The sequence below is a fragment of the Rhinatrema bivittatum genome, chromosome 3 (genome assembly GCF_901001135.1).
Source record: "Rhinatrema bivittatum chromosome 3, aRhiBiv1.1, whole genome shotgun sequence".
NCBI classification, from domain to species: Eukaryota; Metazoa; Chordata; class Amphibia; order Gymnophiona; family Rhinatrematidae; genus Rhinatrema; species Rhinatrema bivittatum.
In genome coordinates this window covers 181,767,598-181,788,076 of record NC_042617.1, presented here as the reverse complement: position 1 = coordinate 181,788,076, position 20,479 = coordinate 181,767,598, and the positions used below count along the sequence as shown (strand labels likewise).

The 20,479-nt window shown below is 46.6% G+C and overlaps 1 protein-coding gene across 1 annotated transcript in view; it reads right to left on the bottom strand.

Moving 5' to 3' along the window:
* The window catches only part of WDR64 (WD repeat domain 64), a 540,197-nt gene that overhangs the window by 197,369 nt on the left and 322,349 nt on the right, over positions 1–20,479 (bottom strand). Inside the window, exon 19 of the mRNA XM_029594015.1 lies at positions 15,625–15,655. Coding sequence (XP_029449875.1) covers positions 15,625–15,655 — 31 coding nt within the window. The remainder of the gene's footprint in view (positions 1–15,624; positions 15,656–20,479) is intronic.

Here is a 20,479-nt window from a genome sequence, read left to right as displayed (position 1 = left end):
GTAGAGTTTCAGTTGAGTGATTTTTTCTGAATCTGAACTGGTTCGGGTATGGTATATTATTGTCTTCTAGGTGATTCTCTAATTGTGTTAACACTGTTTTTTCTAGGACTTTAGTGAAGAAAGGCAGGTTGGATATCGGTCAGTAATTGTCTATTCTGCCAGTTTTATTTTTTAGTATTGGTTTGATTACAGTTTGTTTTGCTTTATCGGGGACCATGCTTTCTGCTAGGGAGTGGTTAATTATGATTGCGAATATCGGAGTTATTACACTGTTTACTGTTTTCAGGGCACTTGCAGAGACAGGGTCCAATGGATGGGTAGCAGGCTTCATTGTTGTGATGATTTGGTTTATTTCAAATTTCGATACTAGGTCAAATGATTTCCATTTCACTTGACCAGATATTTTTCAGGCTCTGTTGTTGCTGAGATGGGGGAAAATTTAATTGTAAATCACGGAGTAATATTTAACTCCAAATTACTCCTTGAAACAGTTAAAAACCTAATCAAGGACCCATCCTCCTCATGCAATGAATATGCTAAATCACTGTTTAGCATATTCATTGCATGAGGAGGATGGGTCCTTGATTAGGTTTTTAACTGTTTCAAGGAGTAATTTGGAGTTAAATATTACTCCGTGAATTTGATTTGTGTAGCATTCTTTTTTTGCTTTATTGATTTGTTCAAGGTATTTTGTTAATAGGGATATGTATTTTTCTAAGGAAACTGTAAATTGACATTACCGCCATTGTTTTTCAGATTTTCTCAGGGTTTTTTTTATTATATCTTAGCTCTTCATTGTACCAAGGTTTCTTTTGTTTAGTTGTGTTGCCTTCATTTTGGATTGCTTTTTTCTGGATTGGGCATAGGGTATACACTATTTCATTGATGATTTTATCCCAGGAGTTTATTTATTTATTTATTTAACATCTTTTTTATACCGACATTAAAATACACATCATATCGGTTTACATTGTAACGAAAGGTTGAAATTACATGGAACAGGGGAGGGGAGAACTGGGAGGAGATATGCGTAAGAGAGAAGGGGCTCTAGAAAGCCTGAAAGGTCAAGCAAGAGGAAGGGGGATAAGGGGATGAACATATTTACAAACATTGCTCGTAGTCAAGAGAGTGAACATAATTACATAATTACAAAAAGGGGGGGGGGCAAGGGGGTGGGTGGGCAAGGGGCGGGTGGGGGGAACAGCTAGTCTGGGAAGGCCTGGTGGAAGAGCCATGTTTTGAGTATCTTTCTGAATTTCAGGGGGCAGGGCTCCAGTCGGAGGTGGGATGGCATGGTGTTCCATTGTGTTGGACCGGCAATAGATAGGGCACGTTCCCTGGTTGCCGAGAGGCGGGCCCTCTTGAGGGGTGGAACCTGAAGGGTGCAAGCAAGGTTTGCTCTGGTAGGGCGGGCGGATTGAGAGAGTTGGAGAGGTTCGCTGAGCCATGAGGAATTGTTCTTGTAAATAGATTTGTGTATAATGGTGAGGGATTTGAAGAGGATACGGAAAGAGATAGGTAGCCAATGCAGTTCCTTAAGTACTGGGGTTATATGGTCTGTTTTACGTGTGTTGCTAAGGAGTCTTGCCGTGGTGTTTTGAAGTATCTGGAGGGGTTTGATAGTGGAGTAGGGGAGTCCAAGATAGAGGGAGTTGCAGTAATCCAGCTTCGATGAGAGGGTGGCTTGGATGACTGTTTTGAGATCGTGTGTGTGAAGTAGGGGCTTGAGTTTTCTGATGATGTTAAGTTTGTAGAAACCGCCTTTAAGGACAGAGCTGATGTGATTTTTTAGGTTCAAGAGAGGGTCGATGAGGACACCGAGGTTTCGGACAGCGGGCTGTGAAGTTAAGGAGAGGGTCTTGGGGTCGTTGGGGGGGAGGAGCTTGAAGGTTTGATGGTTGTGGATGAAGAGGAGCTCAGTTTTTGAGGCATTGAGTGCGAGTTGAAGGGAGGTGAGTAGAGAGTTGATGGATGATAGGCATTCCTCCCAGAAGCTAAGGGTGGCGGAGATAGTTTCATGGAGGGGAATGATAATCTGGACGTCATCAGCATAGATGTAGAATTTAAGCCCAAGGTCTGAGAGGAGCTGACAGAGAGGTAGGAGATAGATGTTAAAGAGGGTGGAGGAAAGGGAGGAGCCTTCGGGTACTCCTTGTGTGAGAGAGAGCTTAGAAGACTCTGAGTTGCCTAGTTTCACGGAGAAGCATCTGTTAGCCAGGTAGGATTTATTTATTTTGTCACTATAATTCTAGAACAGCATCCCTTACCTCAACCTATTCTAATTACTTTTCTGTTTCAATTAGTTCTATATACTCACTGCCAGCTGGATAACAAAGGGCATTCCAGAGCAAAATTACGTTAGCCAGGTATTCAGATTTAGATGGATAACTTATCCATTTAACTTTGGTTGTACTGCAGATTAGTCCAAAAGTTAGCCGCACATTTTACTTTCAGAAATTAATGCCTGCCCAAAGGCTGGCGTTAATTTTGGCCTGCACCGGGAAAGTGTACAGAAAAGCAGTAAAAACTGCTTTTCTGTACACTCTCCAACTTAATATCATAGCAATATTAAGTCAGAGGCCCCAAAAGTTAAAAAAAAAAGTAAAAATTAAAAAAAAATTGTTAAATCTGCCCGCAGTCCGCGGATCGGAAGACGGATGCTCAATTTTGCCGGTAAAATTGACCATCGGCTGTCAAACCCACTGACAGCCGCCGCTTCTGTAAAAAAGGAGGCGCTAGGGACGCGCTAGTGTCCCTAGTGCCTCCTTTACCACGGGCCCTCATTTGCATGTTGTTCCCTCCTGAATCGTGCACACAGGAGAGTGGCCTGTGCGTGCATAGGGAGAGCGGGTGCTTGCCGGCTCTCCCGCTACTTTTACTGAATCGGCCTGTAAGTAGTGCTGAATATCAACTTCTGTAGGATTTCCTATTTAAATAACTGTGCCAATGGCAGATGACAGTGCTCCCAAGAGGAGATCCTGAAAGGAACCACCGGCTAGGCTGGAGTATTGAGACAAACACAGATAGTTCTTTATTAGACTGGAAGTAGAACCACCAGAGGTGGCAGTAGTTAGCTGATGTGCTCGGCAGGGCTGAAGTCCTTCAGATACTGGAATAGCGATCTCTGAGTTGCTGAGCTGTAGAGAGAGACTATAGGTAATGAGTAGACAGGGTATGCTGAATACATAACCAGCAGTAGATGATACACTCACAATGGTAGATGTTTGTGAGGGCCTCTTATGCAACAGAGAGTCTTCAGTATTCAGGAACAGGAGCCACAGGCGAGTACTGGTTCCTGTAAACAGTCTGAAATAGGAACTCACAATAACTGTGTATGAGATGGCTTCTGGAATAGAAGAGAGTTTAGGAGAGTTGAGGAACATAGGCCCTCGTGGAGTGAGTACCGGTTCCTATCTGCAATCTGTAATAGCAATCCATAAGATATAGGTATGCGATATCTTCTGAGAAAGAAGAGAGTTTGTGAAGGGTTTTAGGAACATGGGCTCTCATGGAGCGAGTACCGGTTCCTATCTGCAATAACTCACGATCTCTGTACCTGCGATAACGTCTTAGACAGAAAGGAGTCGTTGGGATTAGGAGCGTAGGCCCTCGTGAAGCGAGTACCGGTTCCTATCTGAATAAACTCACAGTGTTCACATCTGCGATCGCTTCCAGGCAATAGGAGTCTTCAGGAACGTAGGCTCTCGTGGAGCAAGTACCGGATTCTGTCCTGTATCTGAAATCAAGAATAGAGAGAATGGGGCCCCCGAGGAGCGGGTACTCCTAGGTAAGTTTGTAGAGGCAGAGCAGCGGAGAAAGATTCCTCCTTGCTAACTCGATTCGTAGTTGCAAGCAAAGACCTTTTATGTTGGAAGCAGATGACGTCACTATGGGGGGATGCCCCCGAGGTTCGCTCCCTTGCTGGTACAAGTCTGGAGCGCACGTGCATGCCCTTACATCATCAGGAACATGGCGGATCTGTATCGTCAAGCCAGCCTGGGGACTCTGGGAGACAGATGCAGAGAGAAGCCGCGGCAGCATCTGTCCGTCAGAGCCGAAGGGAGTCGCCACAAAGGTAGAGAGGGTGGAGCGAGGGTGAGAATAGGCACGAACACAACACAGAAGTAGACAGGGAACAGAGCTGTGAGGCCACCAGGGAAGAAGAGAGAAAGGAGCCAGGATCAGAGGTGGGAGGATGGCTAGGATTCTCAGTCTCTTGTCAGTAGAATAAGACAGGAAGAGGCTGGAGCCAGAGTTGCAAACTCACTGGAGATCCCCTGGCCCCACCAGGGGGTTATGACTGGAGCTGCGAGTTTGGTGGGGCTTTCCAGGCCCCACTGGTGGAAGAAGGTTGGAGAAACTGGGACTGGAGCTCTAAAGCCAGCAGGGTTTCCCAGACCCTGCTAGTGGAAGGAGAGAGGAAGGGGCCAGGACCAGAGCTGGAAACTGACGGGTAGATGTTGGAAATGGAGGACAAAGACTGAAGGGAGGGAAGAAAAAACTGAGGCCAAAGAAAGGGAGTGAGGAAAAAAGAGATCAGATACAGAATGAAGCCGAAGGGGAGGGGGTTGCTGGTTTGTGGGGAGGTGGCTGTGGTGGTGGTGGTATAAGATATGGCATGAGAAAGATTGAGGTCATAGGTGGTAGCAGTTGCTGGGCTGGGATGGGGAGGGGTAACTGAGGCAAAAAGCATGTGGACAGTTGCTGGGAGGGGAAATTGAGGCCAAAGAGGGGGGAATCAGAGGTAATTGTTGGAGGAGTTGAAGGCAACAACAGTTCCTAGAGGCAGCCAAAGCAGAAATCCATCCCTGTTGATGACTTTTGTAGTGAAGTGTGGGGCCATGATAGCAATGCATAGGTTGAATATTGAAAGGTGTGTGGAAAGGAAAGCTGTGTTTTACCAGGGTATAGAAATATTGTATACTCATAGGAAGAACATTTTTCATTCAGTCAAAAAGAGAAAAAATTGCTGCGATTAGAAACAATTATTTTTTCATTTTCGCACATGCTGATCTTGCACACTTCCTATTGCTGATGCCTTGTACTTTGATATTGCACTGCTGGTTTTCTTACTGTAAAAATGATATTTTATGTGTGTATCTGATCAATGTCATATTCCCTGTTATGCCCAACAGAATTGGGCTAAATAAATGTTCAATGGAGTATGCAAGTGATGTCAGCTTGTAATTCAGTGCCAATGAGCATTTTTGCCTTCTTGCCCTTAGTTTATGCTAATGTCACAGCCTAAGCCTGATCCGTTCATTTCCTCCAAATTTTTAGATACAGGAACAAAATCAGACTGAGGTCCTGATTTACTAAGCATTTTTCCCATAGACAAAGGCCTTAGTAAATCCAGCCCTGAATTAGCATATCCAAAAAGGCATGTTGGAGTTGATATTCAGTCGCGGAACGGCTAGTTAAGTTAGCTGGATAAAGCCGGATATAGCTGTATAACTTACGTGGCTAACTCTGCCCCACCCAGAAACACCTCCCAACCACCCTTGGAATGCCCCTGACTTATGCTGCTAAATTCTCTAGAATTTAGCCACATATGGCTTATAATATCACTGCTTTTCCATCTAAACGGCTTCTGAATATAAGCCTCAATGAGCCTTATTCATATTTTACTGAGACTGATAATGCATTCTGTGGTTCGAAGAAAGTATCATTATACAGTTATTATTGGTTTAGCCACTGTTGTTTGGCCTCCCAAAGCATATTCTTAAAAATCTGATAACAGCATTTAAATTATTTGCCCAACTTTTCCAATTAGCTATTTGTCATGGCCTCCTTTGTGACCTCTAATTGGTAAATTAAGCCCAAACTGTTTATTGACAAAAAATGAGACCATGTTGGCGTTGGAAACAACCTTGAAGACAGCCAGAGTAGTGGAGGAAGCTCCCTAAGGTACCAATACTGGCTACTGGGGTAGGAGTAGGAGTAGAGCAACATAGCGAGAAGTGTGCCGTAAAAGCTCTAAGGTGTACCTCAAGACTGCAGCAAGAGGAGGAAGCATGGCATCCAAAGCCTGAGGAGTGGTGCAGCAAGTATGCCACGCAATGGATGACCAGGGTAAAAGCAAGAGTTTCCACGTACTGTGGGGAAAAGGAATTTGAAAGAAACCTCATAGACAGCTGGAGCAGAGGAGGAAGTATTCTAAGTTACCAAAACTGGCTTGGAGTGGCAGTGACAGCAGTGGCTTTGGTGATTATTAAAATTGGAAACAGAGACATGGTAAGATATTCTGCACACTGCTCCATTGAACAGAACACATATTGTCACGCCAGCTTTCCTTAGTACAGCTGGCTTTACCAAGCATTGCTTTATAAGTGCCGATAAATGGCTACAAAGCTCTGTAGCTGAGTCAGTTTCAAGTAGCATTTGGAAAATACCTCTGCAGGAGAAAAGGTAGCCTTCTTAGGGACTTCTAAGTTTATTTGAGGTAATTTCTGATCCCGAGCCTTTTTAATAATGTTTTTGCATGGGTATAATATGAGAGCAAAATCTTAGAAATGCATTTAATCTAGAGAGCTGGTGTACATCTCCAATACCAGACATTCTTTATGCAAGGGGAGAAGTGCGATGGATTGCAAACAGCACAAAGGTGTCCAAACCACCATGGTGAGAAGTGCAATGAATCGCAAACAGCACAAAGGTCTAGACAGGCCTGGGCAGCAAGATGTAAAACAATGAAAGTAATGGGAGGGGAGGAGAAACTTGAAGGCCTTCATATTCCGCTGCAGAGTGGCTAGTTAAGTTAGCCGAATATACCTATCCTGCTAGCAAGGTTATTTCTAACTGGCTAACTATAGGACAGGTCTATGGCCCGACCAGAGTTAGCCACATAACTTATACAGCTAACTCTGCTCTGCCCGGAAAGGCCTTCAGCTTTTGAACATTTCTAAAATTAAATTACTTGGGATGGGAAAGAATGCTCCCTCCAGTAATTCAGGGCCCATCAGCTTTGAAAGTATATCATTGCCTATATTGGCTGAAGTAAGACGTTTAGGTGTGTTATTGGATACACAATTGATTTTATGGCTAGTAGCTTTTTCTAAATTGAAATGTTGAAGGCATTAAAGTTCTTTTTACTGATAGATGAGTTTAGGGCTGTGTCATTTGTTTTAGATCATTTTGATTATTGTAGCAGCCTGTGGATAGGACTAGTGGATACATCTATATAAATAAAAATGTTAAATAGTTTGTACGTCGTCGCTAATCTCGCCAACCGCTTAACCGAATGCGTTCAAATTTGCACACAACATTCACTTCCCATATGGGAAGGATCTTATACACTTACATTACATATAGGTCACACCTGTGACAGGTAATACAAGTTTAAAAATTGCTTACACAAAACAGCGACATCTGGTGGCTGTCAGCACAAGCGCAACCTCTTACACCTTTCACACACACACCACACCCCACCCCCACACAGGGCTATTGTCTTTCATTCACACTCCCTCATAACACACAGAAATCCACACTCATCACACCCCACCCCCCCCCCCCCCCCACACGCCTGCCAATGCCACTTACTTCACCCACCCTCCCAAAACACACCAAAACACGAATTCCTGGCTGCTACATTGGGAAGCCACACATTTCACACACCCTCCGAATTTAAATTAAAGTACCCTCTTCCACCCACCCACGCACTGCACTCCGATCACACACTACACCTGATACAAGTCCGTGCTTCTCCGCCGGCACCACAGGAACGGTCCGGGACACATCGCATTCAGTAGGGCCATCGGATGCCAGCAACCAAAATGGCGCAGGCGGACCTTGCCCTTACTATGCTACACGGAGACAACAATGACGTCGGTACCCATGTGACATAGTAAGGGCAACAGCCCGTCGGCGCCATATCCTCAGCGGACATTTGCCCTTACTAGGTCAGGAATCATGACGCACCACTTTCACCGGTGAAGTTTTGAGACATGGCAGCCGGCGGAACAAACCCTAGTACACACTCTCGCCACCGGCTGGCAGTTTACACATGTAGCCGGGGAGGAGCACGGTGGAGGACCGTTCTTATTTTCCGCCGCATGTTTTTCACGGGGGGGGGGGGGGGGCAATGATTCTCCACATCTCCCGAGAGGGGGCCTGTAGCGTGGGTTGCTCTATTTCGCCGGGTTGGGCGGGGGGGGGGGGCCAGGAAGGCGTGCTTGCATATTTAAACTATTCTTTGCTGGTGCTGTTCATTTGGGGTAAAAAAAAAAACAAAAACACAAACTGTAACCTTTACTGCTCTGTTCTGTTTTTTCAACTTAACCAGGCTCAGCTACTGCATCAATTGCTTTCAAATTTGGACACAACCTTGCTTTCACTTTCGGCAAGGTTCTTCTCTATCACGGTTACAGAAAAAAAATGTTTTTACATGTCTGTGGAGAAAACAGCGACATCTGTTGGATAGACATGCAACACACGCTATCTACCTTGGGAAATGAAGCTGCTGTACTGCGCATGCGCGGGTGGGAGCGCACGTCGGGCACAGTGGAACCAACATGGTGCTGGGAGGGGCAGCAGCGGTGCACGACGCGCACAGCGGGACCAACATGGCGCTGGGAGGAGCAGCAGCGGCGGACCGGCGGCAATATCGGGCGTGGTGGTGTCGGCCGGCCGAAATTCGACACCTGGGAGGAGCTGCGGCGGCGATCTGGTACGGCTCACGTGCACAACAGGGAGGGATCCTCGCTGACCTCGCGCCTTCGGGAGCGGGCCGCGCAGAACCGTACAAGAGGGAGAGGGACGGGGGGGGGGGGGGGTGGGCAGCTGGGAGGGCATTGCGAGCCGGAGAGGATCAGAATCAGGGAAGGAGATTGAGAGAGGGTGCGGTGTCACTGACAAAAGGGTAGGGAGAAGGCGAGGAGAGGTGACAGTGAGGGGAGGGTGAATGAAGGGGGCAGTGAGTGTCAGTAGAGAGACACAGAGGGGAGAGGCGAGTGTGAGGGGTGAGAGTTGGAGTGGGGACAGGGGAGTGAAGGGGGGGTTAGTGACCGAAGGGGGAGGGGTGAGTGTGTGGGGAGAGAGCTGGAGTGGGGACAGGGGAGGAAAGGGGGGGGGGTGAGTGACCAAGGGGGAGGACGATGTGTGACTGAGGTATATGAGCAAGGGGAAGGGGGAGGGGGAGAAAAGAACCTGACTGCCACTGCAACGCGTGGCCGGGCACAGCTAGTTATTATATATATATTACAGGTAGTTCAACATGCTGCTGCTCATTTGCTCTTTGGCCTTTCAAAAAGTGATCACATTATGCCTGCACTGCAAGGTCTACATTGGCGCCCAGTTAAATATTGATCAAAATTTAAATTACTGGTTGTGGCACATAAGATGCTAAATGCAGAATATCCTTGTGCATTAAAAATAAACTTATTTGGTACACTTTGGCCCATACATTGTGTTCCACTGGTCAATGTTTACTTCAGATACCTTCAAGTCAAGAATACAGTAATCAACTAACTTGAGATAAGATGTTTTCAGATGCTGCCCCAACACTATGGAACACCCTACCAATGCATCTCAGGGATGCAACTGATTTAACACTGGTTATAAAGTTTGACTAAACCATTTTATTTCAGGAGGCATTTGGATGACAGTTCTGACTTTATTTTTTTATTGTATATCTATAGGCTTTAGATATTAATATTTTAATATTTCTGTTTTACTGTGAATATTTTTATGATTGTTACCATGATGCAGAAAACAAGATTTTAATTACATAAATAAATGAAAGACAAACCAGGCAAGTTTCTGGATATACAGGTTCCCTTCCTAAATTATGATTTATAAAATGATTCTTTACTGATAAGAACATTAGAACATGCCATACTGGGTCAGACCAAGGGTCCATCAAGCCCATCATCCTGTTTCCAACAGTGGCCAATCCAGGCCATAAGAACCTGGCAAGTACCAAAAAACTAAGTCTATTTCATGTTACCGTTGCTAGTAATAGCAGTGGCTATTTTCTAAGTCAACTTAATTAATAGCAGGTAATGGGCTTCTCCTGCAAGAACTTATCCAATCCTTTTTTAAACACAGTTATACTAACTAAACTAACTACATCTTCTGGCAACAAATTCCAGAGTTTAATTGTGCGTTGAGTGAAGAAGAACTTTCTCCGATTAGTTTTAAATCTGCCACATCCTAACTTCATGGAGTGCCCCCTAGTCTTTCTATTATCTGAAAGACTAAATAACCGATTCACATCTACCCGTTCTAGACCTCTCATGATTTTAACACCTCTATCATATCCCCCCTCAGCTGTCTCTTCTCCAAGCTGAAAAGTCCTAACCTCTTTAGTCTTTCCTCACAGGGGAGCTGTTCCATTCCCCTTATCATTTTGGTCGCCCTTCTCTGTACCTTCTCCATCGCAATTATATCTTTTTTGAGATGGGGCGACCAGAATTGTACACAGCTTTCAAGGTGGGGTCTCACCATGGAGCGATACAGAGGCATTATGACATTTTCCGTTTTATTAACCATTCCCTTCCTAATAATTCCCAATATTCTGTTTGCTTTTTTGACCGCCGCAGCACACTGAACCGACGATTTCAATGTGTTATCCACTATGACGCCTAGATCTCTTTCTTGGGTGGTAGCACCTAATATGGAACCTAACATTGCGTAACTATAGCATGGGTTATTTTTCCCTATAGGCATCACCTTGCACTTATCCACATTAAATTTCATCTGAGATTCATGGGTTCCTTTTGGACAATATGGGGTCGCTTTTAAGACCTGCGCACACGCGTCCATCTGCATGTGCACATGGACGTACCTATTTTATAACAAGCGCATCAGTGCACACATGTTATAAAATATGGGTTCCGCGCGCACACGCATGCCGGATTTTCATATCCACATGTGCGAGAGGTGGCCTGCTCCATGTGGGGGGGGGGGAATTTTAGAAAAATACATGCGGCACCACAAGTAGGGCTTCCCCAGTTCCCTCCCAGTCCACTTCAATTAAGGAGCAGACTGGGAGGGAAATTCCCTATAACCTTACCTAATCTTCTTACCTTTTCCCCTCTCCTCCCTAACCTCTAACCCTTTCCTAGGTATAATACATTTTTGTCCTAGTTTTGATGAGATTTTCTTTATGTATATATATTGGGGTACATGTGCGCACGCTACCCGGTGCGCACACGTGTACACCCGATTTTATAACTTGCGAGCGCCGAGCCCACTCTGAGCCGCGCTGCCTTCCCCTGTTCCCTACCCTCCCACCCCACCTTCCCTTACCTCTCCCGCCCTTTCCCCCCTACCTTTTCCTTTTTTTCATTGTTGTTTCAAAATTTACTTCAGCTGGCCGACTGCTGGCGCGCGATTCCTGTCACAGCGGCAAATATGGCCGCTGTGCCGGGAGCCTGACCCCGCCCTCGGACCACCCCGCCCCTTTTTGCAAGCCCCAGGATTTAAATGCATCCCGGGGCTTTATGCGCATCGCTGGGCCTTTTTAAAATAGGCCCGGCATGCGTAACCCTTTTAAAATCCGGCCCATTGTGAATTGAATGAGTGTTGGTTTGTTCAGTCTTTGAATATTGGAAATAATGATGGTCAATTAAAATTTTTGAGATGATAAAAGAAATACTTCTTCATTCATTCCTGAGTCCACCTCTTCCCATGCCTTCTTGTTCTTTCCATGAAAAAGAGCTCTCTGTTTACATTTTTTAAATATTTAGATGTCTCTGTCATATCCTTCTTTCCCTCCTGTTCTCCAAGGCACACATAAGAAAATTCCTGGGTTTCATTTTATAAAGTTTATGGTGCAAATGTTGCCATTTTATTAGCGCTCCTTTGAATTGCCTCTACTTTGTCTATTAACTTCTGAAAACATAGGGGTAGATTTTAAAAGAAGCGCGCGCGGCCTATATGTGCGCATGCAAACCGGCGCACACACCTATACGCCCGATTTTATAACATGCACGCACATGTTATAAAATCTGGGGTCGGCACGCACAAGGGAGTGCACAATTCTGCACCTTGCGTGCGCCGAGCCGCACTGGCTTCCTCCGTTCCCTTCCCCCTAGCCCGACCTTTCCACCCTAACCCTACTCTAACCCCCCCCCCCCAATCTTTATTTTACCTTTTGCGCCTGCCTCCAGGCAAATGGCCGCTGTGCCAGGAGCCGCTGACCCCACCCCCTCTCCGCCCCGCCCTTTTCAAGCCCAAGAACTTACACGCGTCCCGGGGCTTTACACACGCTGCCGGGCCTTTTGAAAATAGGTCCGGCGCGCGTAACACATTTACGCGTGTAGGTCTTTGAAAATCTGGCCTATAGTCTCCAGATTTAGGCAATAGTTTAAATGAGTTCTTCCCAATGATTGCAGATATTTATTACCAGGCTCATATTTCCACTAATAGGGTAATTTTCGAAGCAATTTCTGCGAGTAAAAAAACCCATTTTCCTTGCATAAATCGACTGTCTGAAAATTGCCTTCCCTCAATATGTCTATGCATTGAGGATGTTCAGCCACATGGAGGTGGAAGAGGCATTATTAGGTGGGCGTTTAGGTCAGGGGAGGAAAAGCACACATGTAGATTACATTTTAACATCTAGCATGCACTGCTCTACCTGCACATACAGCAGGTACAGTTAGCACATATTTTGTACACGTGACAGTTTTCAAAGTGAAATCCATTGCATGCTTACCATTTGAAAATTGGTGCAAAGATCATAGGTTAAAAGTTGTGCAAGACTTTGCATCCATGCAGGTGGTTTCAAAACTGTCCACTGTGAAGCCGTTATTTAAAGGAAGTAGAATGGATAGCTTTTCCAGATACATTATCCTAGTTATTCAGCGAGATAAGCATCCTGCTGAATATCTCCGATTAAAGTTATCTAGCTGGCCCAATAACTTTAAACCTCTCTATCTTTTTAATATTGCTGGTTAGATTTAAAGTTATCTGGCCTTGTGTAACTGCATAACTTTAGCTTTAACTAACTGTATTCTAAAGAATATAGTCATTTCAGTGGCGCTATTGAGCTAAAAAAAAAAATCTTGTGGGCCTAGTGACCGAATTACAGCCCCACCCAAGCTGTAAATCATGAGCCTTGGCGGTCATACAAACACAGAAGGTATAAACCAGATACCAAATACAATTATACAAAGAAAAAATGTACCCAATAACAATATATTTTATTCACACAATTAAAACATCAAATACACTCTCATAATATAAATATTCTTTGGAATAGGAAATATCTTGGAATATCTGTGAATTTTAGGGAACAATTGTGTAGAATTTTATTGGGATAATATGAAAATATTTGTATTACGTGAGTGTATTTTATGTTTTGTGTGAATAAAATATATTGTTTTTGGGTACATATTTTGTTTGATTAATCATGAGCCTTACCCTGAGTATGGTAATGAGCTGATCTGCATGCATCAACTGCAAGTAAAACACATGCAGATGCACAGAAATCTGACCTGAATCTGAATAAGGCTAGTATGGATTTACCTTGACCTGTATAGATTTCCATGAGAACTGGGGAGGGGAGTTGAGAACAGAAAAACAGATGGATTTTCCCAGTAGAATTCAGAAAAAAACATGTATTTTGTCAATTCAAATCCAGACTAATTTCAGAAAAATAGCATATCCCTATTTACTATCCTAGAACCAACTCTTAATCTGTTCAGTTCATATATGAATCTCCCATGTGGACCAGTGTCCAAGAATTTACTGAAATCTAACTAGATCTCTTCCAGCATTTATGCAATAGGGACAAAAGTCCCTAGGCATTCAACCCCAGCATTTTACAAATGGCTGACAAGAGCCCGGAGAAGTAGGGCGCACTCCGGGCTCCACTTGACCACCATAGAAACAAAGGTAGTGGCCCAGAGGTGTTTGTGGAATGGGTTAGGGTGGGGGATGGGTGAGGTGGCAGGAGGTCTGGGGGAGTGTGAAATAATTTTTTTTGTTAAAATGGATCGGGGTGGGGGAGGGGTCAGGATTCAACACACTATTTTTTCATTTTTCTACTCCTGAGGCCATCTGAAGGTGTGGCAGGCAGGTGGGAGAGGGGGGTCTCTCGAGACCACCAGGGTTTTACTGATATTGTTGTGTTCCGCGCCCGTGGCCGTCCAAGGGCGCGGCCACCTACCTCCACCATGGCGGCGACCTGCCGTGGCAACTCCTGAAATGCTCCCCGGGGCCGGTGCCCATCATCCCGGGGATGGTCCGCGGTCTGGCCGCCCGCTGGGGAGCCATCCCTGCTCGTCCCTCGCGGAGTTCTGCTGGCTTTCCTCCTCGGAGGAAATCCAAGATGGCCGCCACCATCTTTAGGCACGAGGCCGCGCCCCCCTGCTGGATTTAAAGGGACCTGATCCCTTTAATGATACTCACCTGCTTCCAATGATCCAGAGCAGAGGAAGTATTTAAGGAGGCTTCCTCTGCTCATTCCTCGACTTGGCAACATCCTCCCACGCTGTCTAGTTTGCTTGCTTTGGTGAGTTCCTTGTGCTCAGACTCTGGTTCCTGTTTCGTCTTGGTGTTCCTGGTTCCTGACTTCGGATTGGCTTACGGTGATTCTCTGGTTCCTGACTTCGGACTGGTGAGCGTCGACCCTCTGGCACTTGACCTAGGACTCCTTCAAGACCACCGTCTCCAAGGGCCCACCTAAGTCCCAGCGGCCCGGGTCCCTATGGGCTCCTCCTGGGGGGACCGCGGGCTTCCAGGGCGAAGCTCCAGTTGGCCTTTGCACCGATACCCTGACCTCTCTAGGTCCACCTAAGTCCCAGCGGTCGGGTCCCTACGGGCTCCTCCAGGGGGGACCGCAGACCACCAGTGGTGAAGATTGCTCATCCGCTCATCTCCTTGTCCGTCTCCACAGTAGCTTCTGTCTTCAGTGCCAAGGGTCAGCTGCTCTCATCCTCTGTCCTGCCTCGCGACCCGACGAGAGAACCTACGGATCCCTCCGCAAGGTGTACACCCCTCGTCGGCCCAAGGGTCCACAAGCCTGAGCATAACAGATATCAAGGGGTGGGCATTATAAATAGGCTAATCTAGCCCTTTAAACGTCAGTGACTCTAGGCTATGGAACCGCTGTCATGTGATCTATGCTTGGGGCACCTAAGCTGTGGTATTTTTCTCCATGGTGTTTTACCATTAGGGAAAATAAGCTGTGGTACCAAATACTGAAGCTTGGTGAAAAACATGGTATTTTCCCCTCCAGGGAAATATCATAGCAAGTTTGGAACACCATCCAGAGTGTCTAGTCTGTTTTTTTGGTACCTGTATCTACCCAGCTTCCTCCTATTGAGATATCAACCCTCTGAAAGGTTTACACCCTGCACCCTGGAGGTCTATCCTACCGACCTCCCCCTGAGGCTATGAAGGACTGTGTGAGGGCTTAGCTCCTTGCCTTTTCAGCTTGTTCTAGGGCTACAATTGTTTTACTTTTAGCAGTAAATAAGTCTCTGCGATTAACAATCTGATTGATTGACACATTTGATTTGGTTAATAAATGAGTACTAGCAAGGAAGCAACTTTAAGCATTCTACACAGATCTACTGCATTACTCTTAAAACTAAGGTACCATTCTGATGAAGAAATTTTATTCTCTAGACTTTATGAAAAATAATTCACCAGAAATATAAGATAAGCTATACCCACCTGAAAGGTGCCTGTCAATACTTTCATCACTCTAAAAACAGAGAAAATAATGTGAAAGATGACCAGAAAACTTAAGATACCTATATTCACAAGTTTTGGAAAATTATTTTTATCTTTGCTTGTGGTAGAGAGGAAGAAATGAGCTAGTTTATTCCTTCCGATTAATCAGTAAGGTCAAATAAAACAATCTTATCTACAGTAGCAGAAGGAAGTACTGATATTTTCCAGTAGGAACATGCTTTATGAATTACTAAACCAAGGTGAAGATCAGCAGGCTCTTCCCTGCTGATATCAGTTGCAGTGAGGATTAGCATTATTTAATAACTGTTTGATAACTCATCTAAAACCTTTCCACACATTTTAGTAAAACTATCTTAATGGACTGTAAATTGCCCATTTTCTATCACTGTGGAATCTGTAATCCCAATGAAACATAACCAAAAGGTCTGCATCTTCTATATACAGTATAAAAATAATGATGCACATCTAGTCTGCTCCATTATTCATGCCCAGCAAAGATATGGGATCATGACCCATCAGTTGAACCACATCATTAGAACGCATGATGTTGGAGGCCCTGCAATGCAGTCCTCTAGGCCAGAAAGACACATTCACACTAGCTCATGTGAACCTCCAGGTGATGGAGGAGACTGTTGAGATGGGTGAAGCTTCTCACACAGATTGTGACAGGATCTAGATAGCACCCTGACAGGTAGGATGGGGGAAAGAAGGATAGTAGAATGGCTGGTCTGAGGCAGAAAGGAGTGCGGGGGATAGGTTGTGGAGAAGGGAGAGAAGGCTATAGCTGGAGAGGAGAGAGGGAGAAAGAGCTGGGCTCAGAATGAGGAGCAAAGTGAAGGAGAAGGCTAGGGAAGGAGGATGAGCTTTGGAGAGGAGAGGAAGACAGAGAAGATGGGGAAGGGTGAGATGGGTGAGGGAGAGATGGAAAGAGGGAAAGAGAAGAGAGGTAAGGGATAGATGAGTTAGAGGGAACGAGGGTGGGGGAATTATACCTGCTGCAACGCAGCAGGGCTTCCCACTAGTCCATTATATATAGGAAGGTTAATATTATAACAATTTGCATAAGTTATGCATTGCCTACATGCATACTTTACACCAGTTTCAAAGTGTACTAATGTGCATAAGTGCACTTTGAAAATTATTCCTACAAAAAGGTGATGTTACTTCCATCTACCCCAGTGTGGTTCACAAATCCCCAACATGAGTGAATGAACTGGATTTAATCGAGGACATCCAAAAGGCATCTTCAAGGTATTCCCCTCAGACAAATGATAATGGAATCCATTAGAAAGAGGTGATATTGGACCCGATTCCAGGGCCGGTGCGAGGGTCTCAGCCGCCCCTAGGCAAGCCATCGTGCCGAGCGCCCTTATCCTTCTCCTCCTCCCGTCTTTCTCTCGTGAGCCTTCCTTATTGGAGGGGGGGGGGGAAGAGAAGAAGCTGGGCACACATGCACATGCAAACAGCAGCTTGCACCTCTTTCCTTCGGTTGCCGGCGGCCTTGTGGCCTCTCTGGTTGCCGCCGGCTTGTTGCCTCCCCCGGGATGGAAAAAGAGCAGAACAGCCTCAGTCATCGGTGGGAGGGAGAGGGAGGGAAGCAGGTAAGATTCAGGCATTGGAGCCGGCAGGAGGGAGAACGAGAATGACCCCAGGTAGTGAAAGGAGAGGGAGAAGAGCAGAGGGGCCTCAGTCACAGGTGGGATGGAGAGCAGCGGATAAGGCTCAGTCATCTGAACCAGCCGAAGGGAGAGCGGCGATTGCAGGCAGGTGCGATTTGGACAGGGTTCAGGCATCGTAAAAGGCGCGAGGGAGGCACCGAAACAGGGGAGGCAGGAGCCAGGTTGTGTCGGAGGTGGCACGGGGTAAGCGGAAAGGCAGCACAGCAGCAGGTCTGTGTGGCTCTTGCTGCCATGGCTGCTGCCCCTGGGAGCCTGGCACCCTAGGCCATCGCCTAGTTCTCCTAGTGCTTCCGCCAGCCCTGCCCGATTCATACGATTGGAGAAAGAATTTTTAATGCCCAGGTAGGTGCTAACTTGAGCACCATTGATCACCAGGTGGCCTGGTATGATATAGCAGACAAAGTGGCAAGAGTTCACTCAAAAATCAAAGAGCTGGATTTCAAAAATATTGATGTTAATAAAATGGGAAAACACCTAAAAGGAGGCACTGGCACAGTGGGAGGAAATAAGTGAAATGGAAGAATAATGGGATATGCTATATGTAGATATAGAAAAAGGAACAAGTGTCTATGCTTAGAAAGTACATTAAAAAAATAAATAAAGAGACCGGTTTCAGTCACACTGAAAGAAGTAGAGAGAATATTCACCAAGGCAAAGGCATGAGTGGAAGAAAAGATGGCTAAAGAGGTTAAGCAAGGCGACAACTTTTTTTTGTGCGCGTCAGCGACAGGAGGAAAATCACAAATGGGATTGTAATATTAAAAGGAGAAACGTGTAGAGGGACTCAAGCCAAAAGCAGAAATGCTAAACAAGTACTTCTGCTGAAGAAATTTTGGAACAGGACTGCTGTTGATTGGAAAGAGTATGCACGGTAGTGGGGTAGTGGCCACACCGTTCATGGAAGAGAGCGTTTACATGGAATTAGAAAAACTGAAAGTGGACCTGTTCGATAAATCTTTGGAAATCAGCATGCTTCCATTGGACGCGAGGAAAGCAGATGTGGTCCCTACTGAAGGGAATCTTTGTTATGATGCTGCTCGCGGGCCCCAGCCCCGATGACATTGCTTCCCGCGGCCTAAGTGCCTCCGCCATTGCCACCATTCTCCATGCGGCGGGAGCGCTGCCGAGCTCTTTCCCTTGCGGCCCAGAGGCCGCCGACACTGCTGTTCCCGTGGCCCAGGCGCCGCCTTTGGCCTTGCCTCATGCCATGAACACCACCACTGCTGTCCCCAGTCTTGCTTCCCCTAGGTGCATGGCTGCGCCTCTTCTCTGTATTTAAAGAGCCTGCGGCGGGAAAAGTCCTGTGGCCCTGCCTGATGATGTCATCCCGGCGTCTTATCTTCAGCCCTATAAAAGGGCTCCTCACCAGTCCCTCGTTGCCTTCGCAAGGAGCTTGCTTGCTCCTGGATGCCCTGTTCCTGTTTCTTTATCCAGGAGGCTCCTAAGTCCATCATCTCTCCTTCAAGGTCCTATGTTCATCGTGGGAGCTCCCTTGTCTTCGTCTATGGTTCCTGGTCTCTCGTCGGATCCTGCATCCTTGTCGGTCCTGTGCCTTGACATTCCTTTCTCCAGATGTTCCTGTCTCCAGTTGTCCCTGATCCACTAGTTCCTGGCTCCGGGTTTCCCAGCCTAGTCTCGCCTGTCAGATTCCACCTCCAAATGACCATACTGTGAGTAAATCCATATCTGATCCAGTGTCCTGTACCCGGTCATTGGAGCCCTGTTCCAGTTGGATCCTTCTTCAAGTGCTGCCCAGATTCCTTCTTCATCTGATCTTCAGTACTGCACTTGTCCTGCTCTCCTCATGGTCCACAAGCAGCCTCTTTAGGTTGTGTAGGGCGTGCAGTGGGACAGGGTGGTCCGTGACCAGCCCATGGGGGGCTGTGTAGGGAGCCCTGAGGTGCAGTGCCTGCCTAAGTCCCCAAGTGCCTCATCTCATCCAAGTCTCCAAGTGCCTCGCTTGTCCAAGTTTCCTAGTGTCTCTGTCTTATCCTTGTTCCAAAGTCATCACCTTTCCTCGACCGCTGTCCATCCTGTCGCACCTGCCATTCCCAGACGGTGGGTCCAAAAGGGCTATCGAGTGAACGGAGGGCTACCCGAGAGACCAGCATTGCATTACTGGGTCTCTTCTGGTGCATTCGGGTTCAGCAGAGGTCAGGGCCCCGAGTCTTCAGCCTGTCCGCCCGTGCGTGGATGCATCTCGCCTGCCTTGGCGCCTTCCCGGAGTCCTCCTCTGGGGCCGTGCAGTGGTCCAAGGGCACACTCTCTCTCCTGAATCGGGACTGCTCCCTAGCGCTCCCCAACAATCCTGGTCCTGGGACATTTCCCTAGGGAAGGGAATAACTAGCCAGACCCAGAAAGGAAGAGAGTACCCTAGGAAAGAAAAGGAGCCTAGGGAAGGCCAATACTGATGACCTATGACCTGCATTGCTGTTTTTTGTTTTGAGAAATGCTAGCTGCTTTTTGTTTGTTTTCTAATTAATAAAAGATTATAAAAGACCCACCAGAGTCTAGCATGAGTCTATTCTCTGGCCATCCACAGACCTCTATATAAAAATGGTAATAGGAAGAACGTTGGAAATTACAAGCTCATTAATCTTTATTTGATGGGGGGGAAATGAATAGAGAGACTTTTGACAGAAAGAATAGTGAAGCATCTTGAATCTGGTGGGTTGCAGGATGTGAGGCAGCATGGATTTACTAAAGGGAGATCATATCTGACAAATCAGACTGATTTCTGTTGTGTTCCGCGGCCGTGGCGCCCCACGTCCGCGGCCCCCTACCTTGTCCGCGGCGTTCCCTCACCACGGGAGCCCCGGGGGAGGGCTCTGATTCGGGCCTTCGCTCCCGCGAGGCCTCCGGTGCTGCTTGCTGCAGGGGGAGCCGTCCTGCTCCCCCCTCGCGGCATCCAGCGGGATCTCTCCTCCGCAGGGGAAAATCCAAGATGGCCACCGCCATCCTTAGGCGCGAGGCCGCGCCTCCTCTACAGTTTTAAAGGGACCTAATCCCTTTAACTGGCTTCACCTGTTCCTGATCAGCCTAGGCAGGGGAAGTATAAAAGGAAGCTTCCTCTGCTCATCCAGTGACTTGGCAACATCCTCCAGCGCTGTCTAGTCTGCTTGCTTCGGTGAGTTCCTTGAGCTTTGGATCCTGTT